Genomic DNA, 26,842 nt, shown 5'->3' on the forward strand with positions numbered 1-26,842 from the left:
GGTTCCAAGAGAAAGAGAAATACGCTGAATTGATTGCTATACCTTGGAAAACGTCAATTTTACTATTTTGACCAAATAGGCTAGAAATAATGGGACCCTATTGCCTTCATATTCCAATATTACTTCCAAAATAAGAGCAAGTAAAATCATGCTCAGGATTCTTTGACTATAAGAAACAATACCTTCTTAGAAGGCAAATGAAAGAAATTCAAGATCAGTAACAATAGAGAAAAGAGTCAACAAAAGGTTTCAAAATTCTAGCATTATAAAATTAAGCTTAATAATCACAAGACTCTCAGTGTTCACACAGCTGTCATAAAAAGTGAAAGTTAAAATTATTCTTGGTAAATTCATGTGTCTGTACAAGGTGTCATCTTCAGGTTACCTTGGCTTGAGTTAAAGACCTTGTCGTTTGAATTTTTCATGAAAGCCTCTCTGTGGCTTGAAAGCTTGAAGTTGTTCTCCAGTGTGCAGTCCTAGCCTCTGGCACACTGTGTGATTAATGGCAACTAGTTTGATTAGTTTAAATCTGGAACATAAATTTTAATTCAGCTTCCTTTTCCCCTCTTAACAGTTCTGCCTGACATCCCTGTCATGCACAGGCAAAAATCTTTATTTTCAGAAGGAATAAATCCTTATGGATTTGAGAGAAATAAGTCATCTGGGATGAGGAACTAGTAAATATATTGCCAAATTTTCACTTTAGATACCATACGCCTAAAGAAATATGGATGCCCCTTACCTGAGATTAAACAATGCTTTTCAAAGTCTCTGGAGTCTGGATATATAGTTGCTGATCAATGGTTATTTTTATCACAATTTTCAAAGAAAGGATCACCAACTTAGCTTTAGAATGTAAAATCAGTCTTCAGACTTTGCTATTATGACTTTGATGTTTGTATGCCTGACTCAACACAGAAAACCCAAAAGATCTGGAAAGGGCCATAGAGCAATGTGCTTTCATAAGGGAAGTGTTTTGTTTAAATTTTTCTAATGTTTTATGAACAGTTATATGAAGCAGATGTAGCCTACTGAAGTCAATGGCTAGATGAAATATAGTTATATCAATAATTTCGCTCTACTATAAGTCCTATATCCTGGGAACAGAGCAGGTGCTCTGCTGGCCGCAAGAAGGGACAGTCAGTTTTGCTGCTACTAAGATACCTGGGTAGAGAAGCAGCACTCCAGAGCCCCTGGTGTGTGATTAAAAACTCCCTCCCCCTTGTGCTGAAAGTCTCAATCATTTGAATCTATCTCCTTTGCAGTGTCTATGTGGAGATATTCACAAGTCTGAATAAAAATGAGGTACATTTCACGTTAGTATGTTATTAAAAATTTAGCTCTAGCATTCCTGGTGACAAGTGACATATTCAAGCAAATAGCTGTGTTACCACTTCTGGGCTTTATCATATTAAAGAGGAAATATGTTGCTAAAAATATGATGACCCCTGTCACTTTATTGCTATGGTCTAAGCAATCATGGCTAATTAATGATTTTCTGTATCATCTAAGACAAATCAAGAATTCCATCTAGAGCAGTTATTGCAGAAATATACTGTGTTAGGCCCCAGTTAAGCTTTTGTTGATTTGAAGTAACACTTTTCCTACATAAAAAGTACAAAAATACTCACTGAAGGTTACTGAGAAGTTGTTTGATTTGACATAAAGATGAAGACACACTTCTTTTCTGAGACAGTATACTTTGTGATTCACAGGATAACTTGCATCACACGCAATTTAATGAAAGCTCTCAAATAAGCGATTTTATTCCTATCCATGATTGCAGACATTTACAAAACCATAACATCTGAGTTCACCTTAAAAAATAACTTATATAAAGCAGTGATATACACAGCACAAAATAGATCAGGGAGGGGCAGGAGCAACTTTTAATAATTAAAATGTAAACGTGAAAAAAAGGATGGAATAAAAGTCCCTACTTATTTCTACTTAAGATGTCATGTGATAGTATTTTACAATGTCCTGTGGGTCAATGTATGTATGTGCATGTGTCCATATAACATACACACATACAATACATTCTCTTTCCCACACATATACATACACAGATAATCATTTGCAGTTCCGTTGAGGGCAATTCTAATATGCCGCTCTGTACAGTTGTTCGAATCACGTTTGGACCCGCTTTCTTCACAAAATAGGGGAGAGAGCAGGAAATAAAAAGGTTGGTTTGGTGTGACTGAGATTCCTTTGTTTAACTGTACACTGTGATGAATAATTTTCTTCCGTAGTAGTTCTGTGAAGGGCTGACTCACTGTGGTTTCCATGAGGAGACTTGGTAATGGATCACACACTCATTGTCATGCTAGGGGAGTACTAGAAGGAGAGAAGAATCCATATTTTAACAACAATTCTTCTACAGGCCACTAACATTTTCCTTGGTAAACAATAGTAACTGTGAATTTTAATGTCTTTTATGCACAAGCTTTAAATACAGCATAAAAATAAGAAAGCCTAAAAAGAGTAAAATTATATAGAATTGACTGTCCTGAACTGTTAAATATTTCCTCTGGAAAGCAAGCAGTCTCATCCTCTCTCTGAGCTTAGGGGTTTGATAAGTATCTAGTCCCTCAGCTTTCTCCTAGCCAGATTCATGTTTCATAGGCCCTTGGAACAATTTGGGTAAATCTAGTCCAAGGTTGATTCATAATAATCAAATACGTGTGAGGGATAGGATAGTCTTTGTTAGCTGTGTAAACTTGGGAGGTTACTAACCTCTCTGTGCTTGTTTCCTCATCTGTAAAATCAGCTTAATGATAGTATCGATCTTAAACGGGTTTTGGGAGGACTGACTATAAAACCCTTAAAACTATGTATTTATTGAATACACGGAAAGTGCTCAGTAAATGTTGGAGTAATAGTATAACTCCCAGCTGGCCATAAGAAATCCTTATTAAAGCATTTAGAAAATACTTAAGAGTCTGATTTATACTTTAGCATATAAACTTCTTCCTTGAAGCTGTGACTCCTAGCTCAATCCACAAGCATTTCTGGGTGGGAGTAGGGGCATTCTTGTTACATGTTACTTGTCAGTTTGAGGCTGACCATTGGTAAAAGGCGAGACTTTCAGAAATTTGGAAAAGTGGTCTTAACAAATGACAAACAGCAATTATTTTGATAATGATGCCAATCTACCCTCATATGCTTGAGGAATATACTGTGACAGAAAAGTTCTAGAGCAGCTCTGCCCAACAGATGGGCAAAATTCAACGATGGACATGTTCCACAACCTGTGGTGTCCAGTATGAAAGCCACTAGCCACATGTGGCAACTTGAGCCCACGAAGTGTGGCCAGTGCCACTGAGGAACTAAAATTTTTTTTTTTTTTGGTACGCTGGCCTCTCACTGTTGTGGCCTCTCCCGTTGCGGAGCACAGGCTCCAGATGCGCAGGCTCAGCGGCTGTGGCTCACGGGCCCAGCCGCTCCACGGCATGTGGGATCTTCCTGGACCGGGGCACGAACCCGTGTCCCCTGCATCGGCAGGCGGACTCTCAACTACTGTGCCACCAGGGAAGCCCAGGAACTAAAATTTTAATGTTATTTAACTTTAACTTATTTAAATATCTCCACGTAGCTGGTGGCCACCATCTTGGACAGCACATTATAGATCCCCTGTGATGGGAAGGAGGAGCGTCTATTTCCAAGTGGTAACGGTTTCCATATTTAATATGACCTCTTGAATATTTTAAATGCTTTATGAGAACCTGTGAGGACCAGGGCAAAAGGGAATTCCTTTTAATGCGCTAATAATGATTGCACCTCATGGAAAGAGGCAGATAAAGTGAGAGGGTTTGGTCCCAGGCTGCAGGGGCTTAACCAGGAACAGTGATGGTCCTGGGAAGGGGAGCATGAACCTTCTAAAAAAGGAACAGACAGAACAGAAAGAAGTGAATTCCAAATGAGCGGAGGTCGTGCAGGAACCAGAAACGAAGTATAAGGTGTGTACTAGATAGGGATGGATTTGTTAATATGGTGAAAGCAGGATTTCCCAGGGAAGAGCGCAGGGTGACAGTGGCTCAGCTGGCAGAAGTCTGGACTGGAGGTCATTAGAGTTTGATCTAGTGCTCAAACCAAAAAGCCCACATTGATCCTGAGTAAAAGCAGATGACTAAGCCTGAAAATGGGTCACTGGACCTTAGGGGGAGGATTGTTAATCCTTTAAACACAGGTCAAATCAAGGAAAAATCTACTTGTTAATCCCTTAATAGCCTCAAATTTCCTCAGTATAGGAAAGCTAATTTATATATGTTACTGACCTTCCACATTGGATTACAGTGAGTAGGGTGATATAAAGGGGAGACTGCCAGAGAAGCGAAAGGGGATTCAGTTTGATAGAAAAACTCCCTCTTTATGCTTGATAGTGGCAATGAAAAAGCAAAGCTAAACAAAACCCAAAACCCCCAAACAATCATTGAGAAGGATCAGTGAAGTGGAGCCCACCCCGTCCCTGAGCTGGGAGGGGATCTACCCCCATCTCATCAGGAGATACCATGCAAATCTCCACTACAAATAATGACAGCACACTGCCATGACCTATCCACAACCTTTGACAAAATAATCATATTTTGGCATTTGACTTTCAGGGGCAAGACTAAACAAGGAGATAAATGGATACTAAGGTTTTATTAAAAGTAGAAAACATACGAATATGGCAAAATGGGCATAGGAAATTTAATCTATGCTTTCTATGGCTACTGCTTATTTATAGTAAGGATCGGTGAGCCAATCAGTACTGCCCAGTAGAACCTTCTGTGATGATGGATATGTTCTATTCTGTGCTGTTCAGTACAGCGCCCACACATGGCTGCTGAGCTCTTAAAACGTAGCTAGTGTAACTTAGGAACTGAAAATTTAACTGTATTTAATTTTAAATAGCGCAGCTAGATCATCAATCATTATTTTTTCTATTTTTTTTTTTTTTTTGGCGGTAAGCGGGCCTCTCACTGTTGTGGCCTCTCCTGTTGTGGAGCACAGGCTCCGGACGCGCAGGCTCAGCGGCCATGGCTCACGGGCCCAGCCGCTCTGCGGCATGTGGGATCCTCCCGGACCGGGGCACGAACCCGTGTCCCCTGCATCGGCAGGCAGGCGGACTCTCAACCACTGCACCACCAGGGAAGCCCATCAATCATTATTTTAAAGACAAAGCTTTTAATGGGTATATTGTGCCAATCTAAAAACAGTGAAAGACTTTAAAGCTTTTTTAAAGTCTCCTTTTTTAAAAAGGACTTCAAAGGATATGTTGGAAAAAAATTTTCTGGATAAGTCATAATTAATTCTAGAGACCATCTCATTTAATGCACATCCTGAATAATCAGATTTTAAAAATTCCTGAATCCCTTTTTCACAAGGATTATTCCAGTTCAGTCAAATGCAATGTAACATTAGGGAATATAGTTAAGAATATATTATAGCCTTCATTCTAATTATACACCATTAAAAGTATGTGTATATAGAGACAAGTATATATGCACATTCTCTGCTACCAAGCATGGTTATTGGTTGCTCCCATTTCTTAACATTGGCAATTGTTAGGATTTTTAACCTGTGATATTTCAGATATCTTAAGCAAATCTTACAGTAAAATGAGAATTTGTTACAGATTCATTGGGAAGTTAAGAGAGTTAGGCTTATTCAGGGAGGAAACTGAGTGGAAAATAGGGTACAACATGAAAGTCAGGGCCAGATTCAGTCAGAAAGGATGGAAGCACCATCTCCAAGCAATACAGCTCAAAAATTAGCAAGCATCTAATGAAATTTAAATTTTGAATAGTACAAGTAACTGTAAAATGATGCCCTAAGTGTATTTGGTACAGTAAAACAGATTGTATTTGTGTGTGACTGTCTTTATAAGCGATGGGCTATTTGCACTGCTAAGGCTGTAAACTGCTCGTCTGCTGCTGCCTTTATTGAAACTCCTTCAACTAAGTAAGATTGAGGGAAATTGCAAACTTTCTAGGGAAAATCACAGAATGTGCCAGCAAAAAGGAATTTTGCTATTGATTACTATTCAAGCAGAAGTGGCTTACAGTTTTCTAGAAGTAGAAGAGCAAGTGTTAAATGGGGTATCGTATTTAGAGACATAAAATATTCATGGTGTATTGTCCTGAGACCACACTGCAATGTTTCTGTTGTACTGCTGCATCAATATGCCATGACATATTCTAGTGTTTGTGTCAGAATGCTGTGATATCAGGTTGCCCTGATATCACAGCATTCAAAACTATTCTGAGTCTGGTTCTCCTCGATCAAATGATAAAATGGCCTTACAGTGCTGTTGACTGCATCAGTGTTTGGTTATGCATGTAAAACATGAGCTAGAGAATTTATTATACCCAGTTCATGTACCATGGACTCCATCAGAAATATCCATTAAATCTTCGAACAATGTGCATACATTTCTGTTCACACACTTCAAGAACACTTCAGATCTTACATTTCTCTTCATACACTTCAAGAACACTTCAGATCTTACATTTCTATTTCTAAGCATCTATATAATATTTTTTCTTAATGAGAGATAATACTACAGGTACCTGAGCTGAACTAAAGTGAAATAAATCTAGTGTGTATGTGACTATGTAAAAAAAAAAATTGGGGCATATGTGATTTCTTTACAAGAGAAGAAAATGAAAAAAGGCAGTAAGGGTAATAGGAAATGATCTACCACCTTGTTTCTAATTTCTATTTGACACCATGATTTTAATAGCATGTTTGCTCAGTATGGTGCAAATATTCTGCTAAATTAATTCAAGAAATAAGACTAACTGCTTACTTTACTTGAGAGGCACGAAGCACTATTCCTTGAATTAAGCCTTTTTGTATTATGTTTTTAAAGCCAAACATTTTATAGAGTTTGAACACTAGGGGGCATCTTTGTTTCTTGAAATAAAGGCTTTTTTTGGATCCCCCCCCAAAAGAGTCTGAATGTTGAAACATTTTTTGATTCCTATTTTCTTGTGTAAAGTGTGTTGGCACTGCAAGGTTTCTGCCTTTGGATTGGACATTTCTGTTTCTATATTGATTACATTAAGTAGTATGTGTAAGGTGACTGGGATAGTGTCTGTACATGATAATCAGTCAATAGATATTTGCTGTCTGCCCAGGCCTCTTATGTGGTTAAACTTCAAGATAAAGACCGACAAACCCTCAAAAGGCAGACTGTTCAAAAATCTGTGCTTTTCAGACTTATGTGCATTAAAAACCACTAGAATTCAGTTTGCATGTTTAGTTACTGGAAATGTTTTCTTTTTAAAAATTATTTATTTTTAATTGGAGTATAATTGCTTTACAGTGTTGTGTTAGTTTCTGCTGTACAGTGAAGTGAATCAGCTATATGTATACATATATCCCCTCCCTCTTGGACCTCCTGGTTTTCCTTGATGATAGTAAAGCTAACTTAGTGGAGATACCTAGTCTATTTACTTCAAGGCCTTACTACATTTGTCAGCAATGAATCTCTTTTGTCTTCTTCCTCTCTGTTCTCTTTTCTTGATCTTTTAAAAAGGTGCAAACAAAAATGTGTGGATGTGATAGAGGAAGCCACAGATAACCAGGGTGTCACTCATAGCATGTAGACCCCTCACCTGGCAGACAGAACAGCGCAGCCAGTGTGGACCCGCTTCCAAGGCTGCACTACCCTCCAGGCGGTGGTGCAGGTTCTCAACCATCATCCAAGTATTTCTCTTTTGGGGACTTTGCTAGTGGGGACAGGAGAGAGGGAGGGGGGAGACAGGAGGGAGCTTCTGTTTTCTGCTAACTCTGCACAGCAGTCTGGCGTTTTACCTGCTTCTTGGCTTTAAGGGTAGCGAGGCTGGGTCAGGAGTCAGGGGTGGGGGAAGCCCTACTCCAGTGGCTCTATATGCTACGCACATATTCCCAGAGGGATCTGCTATCCAGCATGTGCATAATCCACTTGGGGTTAAAGGATGAGGCTGGTGTTTATTCTGCACAAAGTAGTTTTTTAAGTCCTGTTCTATCTGATTCTCTGATCCCCGTGAAGAGCTTTCTGATGCCAACTCTGAAGCAGCTCCCCTCTCTGGCAAACAAGGCGGCAGTCGCCCACAACAAATCTGGGAAGGAAGGAGGAGAGTTCCTGTCGTCGCTGCCCCTAAAGCTAAAGTCACGTGGAACCTTTTTAAAGAAGTTTTCTTTTCCAATACAAAATTAATACTTTCCTTGGTGCTCTTAAAACACCTGGTTTATATCTATTGTAGCACTTATTAATCTGACATATGGTTTAATTAGTTGTGTAAACATGTTCTTCCCATCAGATTGCATTCTTTGAGGTTAGGGATGTATTATGTTTGTTTCAGAATATTTTGTCCTTAACCTAGTGCTTTGCATAGTGCAGGCTCAATACATGTTGAATTGAACTGAATTAATTATCATATACCTCACTGAATTATACCATTACTGGAAGAATTAGCATAAAATGAAATTAATGTCTCTAATTAGATAAAGTGAACATTAATTAATTAAAATTAACTAATTTGTCCATAGTCTTGAAGCAAACTAGTGAAAGAAACGGGCTCTAAGAAATCCCATAATCCTAAGCATTATGAAAAACTATATAGTTCCTCACATTTTTCTATTTCCTCATCGACAGGCTAATCTTTTGATTTCTTTAAATATGAGTTTTTATGTATACCTTCTTGGTTCTCACTAATCATAAATATCCTGCAAATAAAACAGATAAACTAAAGATCATAATATTATTTCTAGTTTTAACAGAAATTAAAGTCTAAAAACAAGGGAAGTCTTGTCCCATGCCGAGGTGCTAGGTCAACACCAAGAAATAAAGGAAACCACAGAACACTCCATCTTGGGTTCCATTTTGGGAAGCAGCCATTCTGTGCAAAAGTAGGTATGTTATTAGCCACCGCTTCAAATTCTGATGGCATCAACTCTGGTAAAGGTCTGGGCAAAATGAAGGTAATTTTCTCTTCTGATTCTGTTTATAGTTTGGTAGATCCTCCATTACTTTAATGATGGCGGTACATGTATTGGAGGCACTGATTCTATGAACATGAAACTAGTTTGGGTTCTGAACTCCTTTATTCCAGTTCAGGAGTTCTTAGCAGAGAATGTGCATCAGCATCACTGACGAAGCTTTTTCACATGGGAGGATGCCTGGCCCCACTCCTGGAAATTCTGATTTGCTGGGTCCAGGGAGGGTTCTGGGAAATTGTATTTTTAAAAATCCTATAGATGCTTCTTATGTGAAATATTAGTTAATAAATTATTGTATAATGCAATAAGTCCTTGAGAAAAGATACCATGTTGTCCTTTTGGTCTTTCCAGTGCCTAGCACATTGCTTTGGCCTGTAGACAGTGCTCAGTGACTGTTAAATGAAGGAATAAATTTTATCGCTTCTCCATTTGCTCCTATCTACTTCTGTGGAGACATGAAATGATATTGCCTTTGCTTAACACTATAGTCACACAGAAAACGACGTGGATATCCAGTTCAGGTTAAATGTAAATAACTCGTTAACATACAAGACAGGAAAGTCTAGTGCATAATGTAAAGACATCTTAGAGACAATTTTCAGAGCTTTCAGGACAGCACTGAGAATAAACCTGGTTTTGCAGTGATCAAAGACATTTTAGTAATGTGAAAAATTTATAAAAACGATCACATATGCAACCTGTTTCTAGTACGTTCTTTTATGGTGGATGTTTTCTAACGTAAAATTAGTATTAAAGTTTTTGTCTTTGTAACTATGTACATAGAATTGGAGTAGAAAGTTTATTTTTTAATACTTTCAAAGAAATTCCACTTAGTTTTCTAACTTTTAAAAGATCAACCTATTGAACTCTAGATAAACAGTCGTAAAAATGGCTTTATGCATTTATTCTAAAGAAGAGCTTCAGAAATAAAATCTGGATATAGTAACGTAGTCAAGGGAATACTTACACTCTCACTCTGAAAAGGATTTAAGAAATTTCCCCCCATTTCGCCATCATCCCTAGGAGTGCCCGGCTGATTACTCAGGCTCATATTATTGGGAGAATTCTGTAAACAAGATTTAGAAAACAAAGCATTTTGAAGATTTTAATTTCCCTTTTACATGGTACTGTTTCAAACATGGAATCTATACCATCATCTCTAAGGACAAAGCAGACTTATAATTCCAATCTCAGACTTCTACCATGGATTCTGTTCATTCTTTGCACCTTGACAAGTACTAATCCTTTCCCAAATGAAAATTAAAAAACAGAAAACCCAAAATAATTCACTGTAACTCTTTGTCTTAGTCTCAGAATCATTTATTCCATTTCCCACTCTCAGTTCATAGAGTTCCTAGACTTCTGGAGAGTTTAAGAAACATTCCCAGGAGGGGCATGATAAAGTGTGCATTCTACCCACTGATCAGGTGGGATGGAACAATAACTTCCCCGGGTGATTTTACTAATCAAACTCGAAAGGTCACTGTTTTGATAAATATTTCCCTTTAATTCTACATGTGGTTTACATAGTAACACGACTTTAACCATTATTTTTATATGAACCATAAGGAAAAAAGGAAAATGGTTAACGATAGTTAAGAACAAGAGAAATAAATACCTCAGGACTTGAGAATTCAGTATGTACTTGTACAGGAAAAGGAGGCTCAGAGGTGGAGTGATTTAGAACCCTTTCCTATCATTTGTTTGAGCAGATTTATTTGAAACTTTTAAGATAAAATGGCTGATATTAGCAATCTAATCAAACACAAAGTTAACAGTATACTGCTTTATATTCTATTTAAGTTCGCTAGTCTTGTTTTTGCTGTGCGACTTTAGCCACGTGAGGTCATCTGATACTCCACGTCGATAGGGAATACAGAATGGCAGCGGCGTATAAAGCATGCTCACACAGGATTGCAACTGTGACTAAGGGATTCTTGTAAAAATAAACTTCAAGGTTAAAAACTTTTACTTGTTATTTCAAACGTAAGCCAGGTTTTAGAGTTTTTTCCTGAGCTGTTGCCATTTTATATTTTGTTTTTGAATAAGTTTTTAGATTTTTTTACACAAAATTGCTCTGAGGATTTTGACTTAACTAAACCAAGTTAGGCAATAAAAACGAAAATGTCATGAATGGGTTATCCCCAGAAGAATATGTGCTTTTTAAAAATATGGTTAAACTGTAAAGCAGAGACAGGTAGATGAGCTGGTAGAAATAGAGCTTGTATCTTGTCCTGCTGTGCACCCCACAGGGAGGATCTGAGAACAGGGATCCTCTGAAGTCCGTAGGAGCTCCATTTGCCAGTGAACCCCAAGGGCTGGGGAACCACAGCTTAATGGAATAAAGAGGATTCTATTTTTTTTTTTTTGGAAAAATTTTTTTTCTCTGGAAATGTTAGTTTCCCAAGTAACTGGACTTTGAAATGAACATGGATAACCTGATTTCCTGAAAAAAAAAATTAAGTAAAATTGAAATGCAATTAACTAAGCTATAGGTAACTAAGCTACAACTCATGAATAAAGTTATTAATCAGCTGTGTCTTGAAAGCAGGAATGATAATGCTTACTTAGCTCAAAAAAGGGCAAATGTATAAAAACACTATAAGATTTACCCAAAATCTATAAGTCTTTGGTGAAGGCAGATTTGTCATTTCATACATAATGGAGAAACTGGCAATCTTGGAATAAAAAATAATCTAACATACCTATACAGGGGTATTTGAACATGTATTTACAAGCTGCATACTTTTACATATTCAAACAGATATATGAAACGAGCCCTGTCCATCCTTGCATAATATTCACACTCCTAGCCTTAAGTACGTGAGGTGCCCTGAGAGGAGCAGCATATCTCTGACTAAACTGGGGTGCTCCCAGACTCTGCTGCACTTTTGCCATGTATCATTGCTTTTTTAATTTTTTAAAAAAAGTTTTATTGGAGTATAGTTGATTTACAATGTTGTGTTAGTTTCAGGTGTATAGCAAAGTGTATCAGTTATACATGTACATGTATCTACTCTTTTTTAGATTCTTTTCCCATATGGGCCATTATAGAGTATTGAGTAGAGTTCCCTGTGTGATACAGTAGGTCCTCATTAGTTGTCTCTTTTATATATAGTAGTGTGTATATGTCAATCCCAATCTCCCAATGTATCCCTTGCTCCTTACCACAGGTAACTATAAGTTTGTTTTCCACATCTGTAACTCTATTTTTGTTTTGTAGATAAGTTCATTTGTATCCTTTTTTTAAACTCCACATTGAAGTGATATCATTTCTTGATTTGCAATTCTGAAAGTTTGGCTACCTTCAAATTGATTCCTGACTCAAAGTGTCGATTTAAAAATATCTGAAGTTGGGCTTCCCTGGTGGCGCAGTGGTTGAGAGTCCGCCTGCCGAGGCAGGGGACACGGGTTCATGCCCCGGTCCGGGAAGATCCCACGTGCTGCGGAGCAGCTGGGCCCGTGAGCCATGGCTGCTGAGCCTGCGTGTCCAGAGCCTGTGCTCCGCAACGGGAGAGGCCACAACAGTGAGAGGCCCGCATACCGCAAAAAAAAAAAAAAAAAATCTGAAGTTTAAAAGTAACATTACAGTAATATTTAAATACATATAAAACACTTCATGGTGTTTCTGTTTTCCATGCTATCTTTTCATAGCATGGTGGCTCAGCATTAAATGTTTTTAGGGGGCAGTGGTGGTGGTGTATATGAGAACATTGAGAGGCAGATTAAAAGCACACATTCAACACACAAAACTGAGCTAGTATCAGATCTCTGAAACCTCTTCCTATCTAGCTCACTGGGTATATTTGAAAATCATGAAATGATAGAACACCTTTAAAAAATCTGAGGTAATCTCTGCAAAATGTTGTGAAAACAACAAAAGTTGCTCAATGAGGAGTCTTAAGGAAATTGTGCTGTCCATGGTCCCTGGGTGACATGATGAAGATATAGCTAAAGATATACTCAGTATTGGTATCTGAGGAACAGCTAAGACAATGGTTCCAAGCACCAACCCAGAGCAGGTTATGACGGTGGGTGGCAATGAACTGTGTGTATGCTGCATTTAACTGTAGCTATGTTTGTGTGCAGTATCTCCAGTAGATTTCATCAACAAGGCAAGAATATAATGCACAAAAAGGGCGTAGGTTGGTCAAACAACTTCTTAAAATGGAGTAAGAGATTAAAAAAATGTAATACTGATGCTTGACAAAATACAGGTTTAACTGGAGAATTAGGAAGATGCAGCTAGAGACCCAAGAGCAAGTTTGAACACAATTGCTAAGCAGAAGTGGTTAAGATCATCTTCTGATTCACAAACAAGAATGACTAGAAAAAGAATAGGATGAAAAGGAATGAGCCCAGGAAATAAGAGAAAAGGGAGAAGAGAGCTTCTTGAGATGGCCAGACATGTGGTGGAAAAGGAAGAGGTGGGGAAAACGCAGTTAGTGACAACTTGCATAGCTTGGAGTAAAAGGCTGAAAAATTCAGCTGTGAGTCGAAAGACGTAGGGGAAAAATAATTGGGAGGGGGGTTTATAATACGTTTGATGCTGCTGATTAGAGATAAAGTGACAGACAAGTGGAGATGGGACAGACAATAGTGGTACCATCACCCAGACAGCCTGGTTAGAGCCTGGAGCCAAGGAATGAGGAGTGGGGGCAGGGCAGAAATGAGATGCTTAGGAGCCCATTTGAAGGTGGATGCAACCAGTCATTTCCAGTACATTGTTAAGTGGCAAGTTTATTACTTGGGCATAATTCTTTTTTATTTATTTATTTATTTTTCTTTATTTTTACTTATTTATTTTGGCTGCCACGCGCGGCATGCAGGAGGATCTTATTTCCCTGACTAGGGATCGAACCCATACACCTTGCAGTAGAAGCGCAGAGTCTTAACCACTGGACCGCCGGGGAATTCCCTTGGGCATAATTCTTATGTCAGTTGAAGTGTACTTGAACTTTCCTTTGTAAACTTTTTCCCTATTGTATTTGTTTGGTCTCCTTAGTTATACTGAGCTTCTTGAGGGCAGAGACCATATCTTGTTTGTCTTTGGAATTGCATAGCCCAGAATAATGCCTTGGCACATTAATGTTTACTGAATGAAGGAATTCCTGCCGAAGTACAAACCATTTGAGGCCAAAGATTATGTTTGTATTTAAAGAAGTCTTTTGTATTTCCCCATAGTGCACAAGGCAATACTCAATACATAAAAGTACACAATGGGTGGTCAATTAATGCTTAAAGAATAAACAGTAATCACTAGGCAAGAGAATGTTAGCAGCAGCAGGCACAGTGTGGTGGAAAAACTTGCTTCTGGGTATAGGAATGGGAAAATAAGCATAGAAGGAATAGCAATGGATCTGATATGAGGGCAGATTAGAAGATGGTATTATGGCCCTTAAAATTTTTTTAAGTGCTTTATAAATTACAAAGTACGTTCCCGTATAGAATTTCATTTACATCTATGTAGTGTACAAGGTTGTCAGTGGAAACTTTACGAAGACGGCCTTAAGCAATCTGGATGTTCCCGCCTTTGTGTAATGAAGAATTATCTTTAGACATTAGAATATGTTTCTCAAATATAACTTCAGACATTTTACTGTGACCACAAAGCACAATTCAGCCAACATCAATTGTTAGATACCTAAGACAGCCAATACAATCACGTTCATCTGGTTTGTAAAGGTGCTTCCCAGAAAGAAGGCTCTAACGGTATTATACAATTAATCTTATTTTGAAAACAGGGTTTTTGAAGGCTTACCTAATACTATTTCTCACAGAGGTAAGATGGTGCCGTTTGTATATATCTATTTTTAGAAAAGAAAAAGATCTTCCTGATTGTTTCTAAACACAGACATCCAAAGTGCATGATGAAGTTCCTAGGCCAAGCAGCCAGGCGATGCAGATACAATGTCAGAATGCCAATTAAACGCTCTCGCTCTTTTTTTTTTAGCTTGAAGTCTTAATTTATAAGTTTCTATAGCTCAACTTCATTTTATTTTTCTTGGCATCAGGAATTTTACTTTATTATACATGAATATAAATTCAAAGTAGAATTAAAAATGAAGTCATCCTTTAATGAATTTCTGTATTTATTGATATAAAGAAGACTTCTGAGAGAATCATTCTAGTGGTAGTTAATAATTAGTTTTATCAGCCATTCTAAATATACATTTGACCCACAGAGAAGTATTTTAAAATTCATCATCACCTAAAAAGTATTTAGGTATTCTTCAAAAAATATACGGCATCTTACCAAAGGATTAATTTTAGAAACTCAGACGACTGACAGAGGAAAAACAGAGACATGTGCTATTGGAAGGGTCACTTTCCTACTTCTATTAATATAATTTTCCTCTAATTACTTTCTTACTCTATTCTGTGGAACTATAATAATGATTGAGGACATCAGCATTGCCTGATAAGAGTTTGGAATACAAATGAGATGTATAAATGCAATGCCCTTACAACATATAATAACCACTTTTTCAAATTTACCTCTTTTCGTGTTGCTCTAGATTTCTTTACATTTTCAAAAGATTAAAGTATGTCAGTTTGCTTTACAAATGCGTAACATCATAATGTGATTAAACTGATTATTATTTGTTTGGATATCAATTAATCATGTATATCACATCCTGTAAATGAATCCTAGCATGCTTTGAAATATTCTTAAAAGACTAATTTTACCCTTTCCTACAGATTATATGCATTAATATTTTAAACTTCTACTTAATTATATTTGGCCTTCTACTTTCATACTCTTTAAGAACAAAAGTCATAATGTTATTCTCAAACTTAATAAGAGTTCTGTGTAGAATAAAACACAGATAAAAAACAACACAATACATAATACTCACCTTGGAAATACTGTCCATATCTCCTGAGCCTAAAACAAAATATGGAAAGAAAGCCTTTATTAGGTAATGATTCTATCTGTAAATTAAATACTCCTTTAAAATAAACTAATGTAGTAATGCAGTACACTGTATGTATTTTGCAGTGTATATCTCCTAGACTTTTGAATCTCAAAAAATTACTTTTCTCTTATACTGTGTGGTAAGTAAGTATCATCTGATGACAAATGCAAGTAAGAGTTGTACCTTTCCTTCCCAATCATCTACTTTTTCTGGTAATGCCAGAATAAAAAACTATTGCTATCATAAATTCCTGAAAGTGAAACAGTAGACATATATATCCTACTCAATTCAAAATTTTAAAATGTGTACACCAATACACATGTGTATATATATATTTATAGATATGTAAATAGAGAGCAAGAGAGAGAGAGAGATCTCTTTTCTGAAATGATGCTTCTGTACATCTGATAAAGTACAAAACAGGCATTTGCAACAATACCTGACAAGATTCTGAACCATGTTTTACTATAATAACCAAAATCAAAGCATAATATTTTTAAGAAAATTTTGGCAGCAACAAATATTCATGGCAGTCCATCAAAAGTAAAAATGTCTTCAAAATGTAACACTGTGGGTTTATTTTAATTCTTAGGAGAAATGGACAATCAATACTAATTTCTTACTTAAGAAATGGAATCATAACTTAGGTAACAGAAAAATAATCAGATCCTCGCCACAATTTTAGCTTTATTTTTAACTATTTAAATAATTTTCCTGGCATAAAAATATTATAATATTTTAATAGTACAGCATTCAACAGACAGTCACAAATAAAGTAAAGGCTTATTAGCATTAGTTTATAAATAGGCATAATGTTAAATACTGAATGTATATATGCAATTATGTATCTATAAATATATGCAACAATATTCATTATAGATGACAAGTATATGTGAAACTATTTTGCAAATTCTGTTCTAGTGAGTAATATAACTAAGAATCTTCTCACTATGACCAAATGCCATCTTTTTGTGAATGATTTTACAAATTAAAAGATTGGAAAGTAAATTATTTTGCAATAAATTAGAAAGTAAAATTCTAGAATGGTGCTATCCCCAGTAGACCTTTGTGTGATGCTGGAAATGTTTCCTTGTGCTGTCTGTTACAAGAGCCATTAGCTCATGTGACTATATGCACTTGATATGTGGCAGTGCAACTGAAGAAGTGAATTTTACATTTAATTTGATTTAGAATTAAGTAGTCACACATGACTAGTAACTACCATAACTGGACAGTGCAAATTAACATTTTGAAAACGAGGCAAAACAAGCATGGATCCTTAAAAGCACAAAAGTCTATTAAAAAAAAAAGTCTATCAAAGTGTTGTAAATAATTTCTTGATTATTGAAGTTACATAGCTTTTCGAAGTATCAGAGGATGGCATTTCCTGACCTAGGGTGGGGTTGTGAAATCCGTGTATAACCTGAGTTACTCATGGCATAGTTTCTCCAACTTAAGTAAAAGATGGTTCTTTTCCAAAGAAAAAAATTATCACAAACCTCCAACCCCACTGTCAACTTTTAAAATAGTTTATGATATATGATGATGATAAACATACAAACATAAAATAAATGTCTTTTTTCCCTTGTTTTGGTTTTGCCTTTGGCCTGCCTACATATACAGTATGCTGTGTGACCAGGTCAATTTTGTACCACTTGTCTCTGTTTCTCACTGTTGTGAAACTTTTTGTTCACCTTGCAGATATTTGGCTTCATTTGGTAAGAAGACATCATTTATGAAGTATGTTTACAACCATTATTTGCACTACTTGAAATCAGCTTTATCACGAACACAGACAATGTGGGCAGTGTTCTCTCTTAAGAGAATCATTCAGATTATCCAGAATGTGATTACCAATTTTACTTCTTAAAAAGAGACAAACATTAAAATGCAAAAACAAAATCAAGAAATTCTTGGAGAGGACTGAAGTTCCTCTGAGACTGTGTCTACAGACCTCTGGAGACAAAGGAACCCACTGTGAGGATACCATGGTCCTCTAGGTGCCCAAAGCAGCAGTGTCTCCTTTCATCATAAATACTCAGATTTTGATAAGTTAAAGTAAATACCAGTGAATATGAGCTAGGTTAGAACAATTCTCACATATCTGATTTTCTAAATCTCTAGCCATCCTAGCGAATATCCTATGGATTAAACTATCAGTTGTAGATAAAAGCCTAAGCATTTCAAAATGAGTTCCTATAAAAAGAACTTTGCAAATCATGATATTCACTATGTAGAATTAAGGTTTTGTTTTGAATTCATTTCTGAACATCAGATTTAATATCCTTACCTAAAGAGCCATTCATGTGATGTGACTCCATTCCTCCTAATCCACCCATGGGACCATCTGACCCAGGGCCCATTGGAAACTATTTAAAAAATGGAGAAAATGACTGTGATCACATTGAAAATGATTGTTCATCTCAATGTCACAATACCTATCTTTAACACTGTAAGACACTTCTATAACTTATTTTCATTTCCAAATTATGGAGATTATTTTCCTAGATTTTTTTCCAGCTTTCTAGATTCTCTAACTGGACTGCTACTTCCCTCATTCCATCTTCTCTATGTTCTAGATCTTCAGGCTAATCCTCATTCATATCCAGATTTTTCTTCAGCTATCCTTAACCAGAAAGCACATATATTCCAGTGCAAATGAGAAGATAAGTATTCTATGCTATTGACAAATTCTGCTATTATAAACCAGAGGTAATTCTTAAGAAGCTGCTAAAGGTATTGGCTTATTAATAAGAATAACTGAACATTATATGCCAACATTAACATTTTTCTTAGCAGACAATCTGTCTTTGTTCAAATGGACATGATAAATAATTTCATCTTGCAGGTTAAATACATTTAGCTCCTTGGGGGTAGCTGAATATAGCTAAGTCTTCTTGGCAGTCTCAACTGTGTCAGTTCAGTCACAATTAGGCATTCAATAGCAGTTAGATTTAACATTTTTTAAAGTAGTGGTATTTCATTTTCAAATGAAACCTTACATTAGAAGCCTAGTACAACACAGATGTAAAGAGATGTGCTGTGGTAGAGTTGGTGGTGGAGAGCCCATGACCTGCCCGCTTAGTCCCTCCCTCAACTCCCCGGAATACTTCTAAGGAAACTCAGACCTTAGTTTGAGGACAGGCTATCTATAATTACCTTATGTTTACAGTCAAGATAGATTACTGAGAACACTTGTTCTTAAAACTTCCCATGCCCAAATCATTTCTTCCATGATACTAAATGTGTTACGTGTATGTATGTGTATAGATGGGGCTGTGGTGGTCACTAATCATGTAGGCTTCGGGGGAAGACTGCCCTGAGTGGACACCCTGTATACCACCGACTCTGTGTGGAAAGAAGATAGCTTTCCTTCACCGTGCTCACACAAACCACATGCTTATACATTTTCACAGGATAATGCCAATTCTGTTGTCTAAAATTTTGTTGCTTAAAACACATGGATGGATTGTGTTTTTTAGATCTGGGCTGAGAAACTGGTGCCGGTGAGGCCAACAGCCTGTGAACCTCCTTGGTTTGGTCCTTTTATCCGGTCCCCACTGCGCTTTAAACAACACTAAGACTATAGGTATTATACTTGAAGCACATAATACTGCAGTCCTAGCCCTCAGCAGGCATTTGCTTTGACTACCTCTGGCTGAAATGAATGACATTTGGAAGAGTGACATATTCAGCTTCTGCTTCTCTTGAATCTCTTATCTTTGTAACAAGTAAGAGAACCAGAATGGAACACACTTGGATGATATCAGTTTAGCTGTCTGCAGAAATGTCTTCAGTACCATATGCTCTTGGTTTCCTCCCTTATTCCCTCCCTTTCAAATATCAAGTTTTAAGATCTGAAATTGCAGTATGAAGAGCTTTTCTACATTTGTGCTGCATTTCTGAAATGAACATTGTTCATGATCATATTCAGTGTTCTTTAAAATCTCTGTGAAAACACCTTTTAGACATTACTGACAAAATTCTTTTTCCTGAAAAAGAATCTATTTGATTATACAAAGGGAATACTGGTAACTGAAGGCAGTGCTGCTTAACAGAAATAATATGTAAGGTTCAAATGTGAACTACGTAAATAAAGTTAGATTTATTAGCAGCCATGTTTAAAAAGTAAAATGAAACAGGTGGTTAATTTTAATAATTTTACTTATATAATCAAAATTATCAATCAAAATAGTCAGTATAAAATTTTAGTGAGCTATTTTATATATTTTTTCATATTAAGTCCTCAAAATCCAGGGTGTGTTTCATACCTGCAGCACATCTCAGTCTGGACTAGCCATATTTCAAGTACCGTAACATACTGGACAATTTAAAGTTTCCCTTTGCTAGGAAGCTCAATTATAAGATTTCATCCCCAGTTTTTGGTATAGTTTTGGAAATTCTTTATATGTGTTTTGATTTTTCTTTAATTTGAGCTACCTTTTATTCATATATATATATATATATGTATTAACTGTATTTTCTTATATTTTTTGTTAATATGTAGTCTTATAGATATCATTTTTCTGTACGCGTTCATGGAAAAATCATGACCTATGCTTTATTAAGTACACTCAAATTCTTTCTGTAGAACTGCTTCAGTTCTATATTTAAACTCCAGGTTTCAAAAATTTAAGAAAAACAGGCATATTCAACTTCCTAATTTAGTTTCAAGTTTATCAGGAAAAAAAAAACAACCACCTGAAGAAATTAGTGATGTGTAAAATGAGGTGAACATATGATTACACATGAACTGTCACTTTCAAATAGTCAATATTAATTATTAGGTATTTGAGATAAAATAAGGCTACATATCAACATTTTATAATTAAGTTCTGTTTTACATTTCCATTATATTGATATGAAATCTCGTTATGTATGTTATATATTATGTTTTTTTCCAACCCAGAACACAGAATTTGATTTTTTGATATCCAGTAAGATCCTGGATAATAAAATATAAAGCTTAAACAGTATCAAGGAAAAGGAATGTACTTAGAGCTTGAGTCTTCAAATACATTCCAAAAATTTAAAAAAATGCATAGTTACATTAGGCCTGTTAGGTCCAGGAGGTACTGCATTCATTAAAGTATACATGTTGTCTCCAGAGTTGGTTGAGTCTGAAACAAAATATTACTGAATTAATATCTTTCATTATAATCTATGCCCAAGTCATCACAAAGTAATAATCAAAGATGATCTGGACACTTATGCATATATATAGCTACAGCACTCGAAATAGTCATTACTAATGTTCAGAAACAAATATCTGTAAGTCATTTTCTGACCCAAAAATTATCATTCTGAGGTTGTAAATTAGGAATATCTACCTAATATATTAGGAATAATCACTTGAATAATTCAGATCAAAAGGAATATTACTTTAAAAGTCTAAAGAGTTACTGTAAATTTTTTCTTCTTTAAAAAACATGATCTCTTTTGATTTCTCTAAGCAATTTATATGTATACATATAACAGAAATCTCTTAAAATTCAGATTTAGTAGCTTTTAACGTATTATTTCCTTAGGCTTCTTGTAGACCAATTTAAAAAACAGTTTATTTAGCTAATAATTAATAAAAGCTGGTGGAATATCCTGGCTTAGTTCCCACAGAAAGATATTAGAACGAGACTATACAACTGGAATGAAAATTCGCTTGCTTGAAGTAAAAGGCAGCTTCCACTAGTACAACTTTTGATAAAAATCTTTTCATTCATTTTATTTTTGATTCATTATAATAAAAGTAACTGTAGTGTATATCCACATAAATATATGTAACATTTTACATTTCATGTCTATTAGCTAGTCCTAATTAAGTCTCTGAGTATATGTGTTTATAATGTATAGCCTAGAGTGAAAGGCTTAATGTTTTATATTTAGGCACTATCAATTATAAAATGTTTTTCTATTTTTCCACAATTATATAGTTCTTAAATATAATGTTGCAGGCCTCTATTTTGAAAAAGATGTTTTTCAAATGTTTTGTACTGATTCAAGGCAGAAGATAAAACTTATTTGCTTTCTCATGGCAATAACCATAGAGTGAGAAATGGGCAATTACTTTTCCTCTTGTTTTGTGATTATTAGACGTTAATTTATTATTTTAGAGTAGGTTAGATGCCATTTATACTTTGTTTGTAAACAGTGATCCATAAACCTAAATATTATTTTTTATTTCTAGATTAATACATCATATTGTTGAGAAAGTTGAAATGCCCACCTCTGGTTGACCTGTTTGTTTATACTAAGTAAGCTCCTAATCTACTTTTGTGGCCTTAACTATTTTTACATCCTTATGTACACTATACTCCTGTCAACCCAGGCTACTTGTTCTTTCTTGCATATGATCATCCTTTTCCATCACCTTATTTTTGTTCTTTCTTCCTCTGAGCATCTTCTCTACACAGTCTCCGCTTACTGAAATTATACTCTCACTATTGAAGGCCCATTGCCAATGCTACCTCTTCCATGAAGTTTTCCCCTGATACTTAAAAGTATGTGAGTGCTCCTCTACCACTGAATTCTGCTTTGCATTATAGTTAATATTTTGTCTTATTTTTCCCTCCTGCTTCAAACTAGGTTATAATTTCTTTGAGAGGAGGAAAGGGACCATATCTTACTCATGTTGTGTACTATAAGTAATAAATATCTACTAACTTAGATTCAATTCATGGCATAAACTCTATCCCATAAAAATGTATCTTTCAGAAAAGCTGGAATTGTTTTTTAAACATAGGAAACCTTCAAATGGGTTTTCACCTTTATTAACCTTACTAATTTTACTTACTAATTTTAGCAATTAATTTGAAAGGAAAATGGGCTGTATGTTTAAAAATATGCAGAAAGAAAACTTTATTGCTTTTAAGACCAATCAAATATAATTGCATCTGAAAATGAAGAAACATTGAGTGAATAAGGTTGGTAGTTTTTAGAAAATGTCTGATTTATTTTTATATACAAAAAAACTTTACAATAGATATTCTGGCACCTATTTTTTGGAGAGTGGGGGATATTGGCTTCATATTAGAGGACTGACTGTGATAAAGGATAAGTACATAAAAGAATAGGCAGAAAAGCTAGCAAGATATACTGGTGGCAATTTCTGGCTTGAAAGGAAGAAGTGATCAGATTACTTATCACCTGAAAAGTTTAGTGTTACTCCAAAAACTTTCTTTGAGTATGTAATGAAGTATTTATTTAATCACATGCTACCTTCATAAATTAAACCTTAACTTCACCAAAAGGATTGCAAATGTGGGCAAGATGTTCAATTCATATACTTCTATCTTCACTGAATTTTGTTTCACTTCACTGAAGATGTTCTGAGGACAGAGATCCATGAAATATTTATGATACATTCCAAAGAGTTAGTGAGGCAAAGTAAAATTTTGAATTAATCATCAAATTTATGCTTTTTCTAAATTAAAGATTCAAAACTTAAAAATATTGATTGGTATGATTAATGATATTTAATTTCAAACTTCTGTGTATCTTAGATTTCAACAAATTCGTAAGAACATACGAATTTAACAGTGCAACATAATAAAAAAATTTTTCTAATTATAAAAATTTCCCATATATTTCATTACCCAGAAGTTAAAACTGACAAAGTCTTAGCCTGTTTCTTTGTTATCTACTTTTTAGATTTCAGGGTAATATATTTTAGTTTTTTTGGCCACGCCGTGCGGCTTCCGGGATCTCAGTTCCCAAACCAGGGATCAAACCCATGCTCTCTACAGTGGAAGCATGGAGTCTTAACCACTGGACCATCAGGGAAGTCCCAGAGTTCAGGGTAATATATTTTAAAATAACACTGTGATCATATTGTATTAAATCATGAACACTTATTTCTCATAAATAATAATATTATTTATGAGAAATAAGAAATAATATTATTTCTCATATTCTTAAATATAATAATATTTCTCATAAAAATTTCTTTGATAATAATTTTAATGGTTACATTTTAGTCCATAAAATATTAATTAAAAAATATCACTAAAATTGGATTAGGCATGAAGGTTGTTTCTATTATTTTGCTATTGGCTATAACAAATGAGCATCATTCTACATGATTCTTGGATTGTACCTCCAATCATTTATAGTAGTAGGATTATAGTGTCAAGTGGTATGAGCTTTTTCACGGCTCTTGCTACATGTTGCCAGGAGCTTTCTAGGAGGGCTGTGCTACCATCAGAGGCCTCAAGACACATTTAATAGTTTGTATTAAAGTCTCAAAGGAAAGAGATATTTAAAATAACTACATGATTCCAGGAATATTAAAGTATTTTGGTTTAAAAGGTTAAAAAACTTTCCCCACTACATAGTGGGTTAGCTAACTAATAAATACCTATAGACGTGTAGGATAAATGATATTGTAAGCACGTCCACATCTATCTTAGATGCTAGATATGGTGGGTCTGATTTGCTGTATTAAACCTAATGGATCCATGTATTTCATGTGTTACTTATGCAGAATTTTTCTTAAGTTGTGAGGTTTGGATCTTTTCCACAGTCTCAAGCAAACTTTTAGTCAGATAAATTATTGGGCAATTCATACAGATCAACACAGTTTTCATTCTGATTAAATCTATTACGTACACAACAGGAGTTTTCTAAATGCTTAAACTAACTGGACAATAGTTACTTAAGAACACTATTTCTTCCTCCTTGCTACCTCTACTCAACTTGTGAAACCACCAATGAGGTAAAGAATACTACTAACTTTCTTTCATAACAATTTCTGTATTTTGTGGTTTTACTCTAAGAATCAAATGCCCACGTGGCTAGTTCGATTACAATACCTGCTGGACTAGGCATGATGGGTGTTCCTGGTGGCCCTCCACCTCCTGGAGGACCCTAAATAATTACACAAAATTTCAGTAAAAATAAGGCACGGCATTAAACAATATAAGGAAAAACAGAAGTTAGACTTTATAATAATCCAGTTTGAAAACAGCAGAGGAAATACATTTTCTCCATAATTTATTTTCTTTGAATGCACAATCATTTCAATGTTATGCAAAATATAATTTAGCTTAACTATGTTGAGATTGTTTTGACAAGTTTCCAAAAACAATGAGCCTGTAACGCTGATTTATGATTCATGGCTTAATGACATCAGGTATAAGGAGGTTAAGGAGAAACCATTTAATAAGGCCTTTACAAATCCCATACAATAGAAATCATTCATGTGTATCTGTGATTTAGCTTACTGTAATTTTCTTACATTTTGTATCACTGGTTTTTATAGGCAACTGAAAATCAAAAGATATTCATATGTTTAAAAAAATACATTGATGCTGTTTCTTCTGCCAGCATCAACTGCAACACTTCTGATGCACTGTTCCTTCAGCTATCACATCAACTAGAAATGAGAGGTAATGCTGACTGATGAGAGGGTTTCTAAGGCTGTAGGTACACAATCAGTTTGAAATGGATGTTAGGTGACTCAAATCAATTCAGTTATTTCATGCAATCAAAATGAATAATTCAGGCAATGAGTTTTAGAATGTCCAGACTTACAGTAGTCAGATTAACTATTAAGTGGCTAAATTTTTGCTTCATTTGGAGTGCACAGACATAGCCCACTAATTATTTCAAATAATATATGTATTGCTATTTATTAAACAGCTTAAATTTACTTTCAATTAAGTCTATAATTTCATAAAACTATATATATCAAGCCTATTTTTAATTGACTTTAAGAAAAAATAGGTTTTACTCAAACTTTTGCCCTGTTGTGTCCTCTTTATTGCGGAGCACAGGCTCCGGACGCGCAGGCTCAGCAGCCGTGGCTCACGGGACTAGCTACTCTGCGGCATGTGGGATGTGGGATCTTCCCGGACCGGGGCACGAACCCGTGTCCCCTGCATTGGCAGGCAGACTCTCAACCACTGCGCCACCAGGGAAGCCCTACTCAAACTTTTTTACTTTCATAGAGATTGTGCAAAAAGTTAGACTTGCTTAGCTTGTATAGCTTAAAGGGATACTGAGCACTAAGTTCACAGGTCCAAAACAGCGTGTGCTTTTCGCTATGGTCACAGAACAGTTTCCATGGAGTGTAAAATGCGCGTTGATCTTCTTCCTAAGTGCTCCTTTTTTCCTACTCTGGTTAAACACCACCTCTGAAAAGTTCTTTAGGAAAGATTCTTCTTTTTACCGTTTTACCCTTGCTACTCTGTTAGGCATTTCCCTCTAAATATTATAAACAAATTATCTTTTATGATGGCCTTGAGATACAGCAAGGATGTAATGTGATGATGGTTAAAAGGTCATTTGCAAGTTCAAGAGGTCATGTAAAACCTGCTAATTTGACGAATGTAAATAATTGGAAGTTTTTAACATGTACTAAGTGATAAGAAGAAGAGTAAGTGGTCTCGGTTTCTAAGAATGAAAACTAGCCCTCCTTCCCCAAATTACTAGTCATTATTCTGCTATCTAATTCTCTTTGTGATTGGGAGAAAGTTTAATGTCTTCTTAGACTTTGTGTATGGGAAGTGGGGTGGGGAGGGAGTGTAGATTATTCTGAAGAACTGCAAATTCAAGCATATCATTGCATAACTGGGATGGCTTTCTTCATGATTGGACAGTGTATTGCAGTGGTTTACAGAAACATGCTGAAGTAAAACACAGCACTCAGGGCAATTTTGGCCAGATTGATAACTGTTTCACTAATGAACATCAACACTGAGGTTGGCAGACGAAACAACTCAATACACATCAGATGTTCATTTCTTGGCCAACACACAGGGGCTCTTCTTAACATCTGGACAACTATTTCATTGCCCAAATAGAACATAACATCAATTCTTATGAGCAAACAAACCCAAATGTACTTACTACATAATTCCCAGGAGATGCTGAGGAGTATGGTATCTGGAACATGAACAGGACAAAAAATATACATATTTTGATTCATGTGGCAGTATGCAGACTGACCTAAAATGAAT

The 26,842-nt window shown here is 35.6% G+C and overlaps 1 protein-coding gene across 3 annotated transcripts in view; it reads right to left on the reverse strand.

Annotated features, from left to right (window-relative positions):
- Positions 1-1,772: 1,772 nt before the first annotated feature.
- Positions 1,773-26,842, reverse strand: part of SSBP2 (single stranded DNA binding protein 2) — a gene marked incomplete at its 3' end in the record, with an annotated part of 297,670 nt that continues 272,600 nt past the window's right edge. The window contains exons 11-17 of one of the 3 annotated variants that reach the window (XM_082651180.1): positions 26,733-26,768; positions 24,695-24,749; positions 20,940-21,010; positions 18,181-18,259; positions 15,831-15,859; positions 9,938-10,036; positions 1,773-2,337 (exon numbers count right to left, since the gene is read on the reverse strand). In XM_082651180.1, coding sequence (XP_082507306.1) covers positions 2,308-2,337; positions 9,938-10,036; positions 15,831-15,859; positions 18,181-18,259; positions 20,940-21,010; positions 24,695-24,749; positions 26,733-26,768 — 399 coding nt within the window. Of the gene's footprint in view, positions 2,338-9,877; positions 10,037-15,830; positions 15,860-18,180; positions 18,260-20,939; positions 21,011-24,694; positions 24,750-26,732; positions 26,769-26,842 lie in introns of those variants that run through there. The other 2 variants (XM_082651181.1, XM_082651179.1) reach the window with 2 other exon arrangements.

The sequence above is a fragment of the Grampus griseus genome, assembly GCF_964374135.1.
Source record: "Grampus griseus genome assembly, chromosome: 3".
In the NCBI taxonomy this organism is placed as follows: Eukaryota; Metazoa; Chordata; class Mammalia; order Artiodactyla; family Delphinidae; genus Grampus; species Grampus griseus.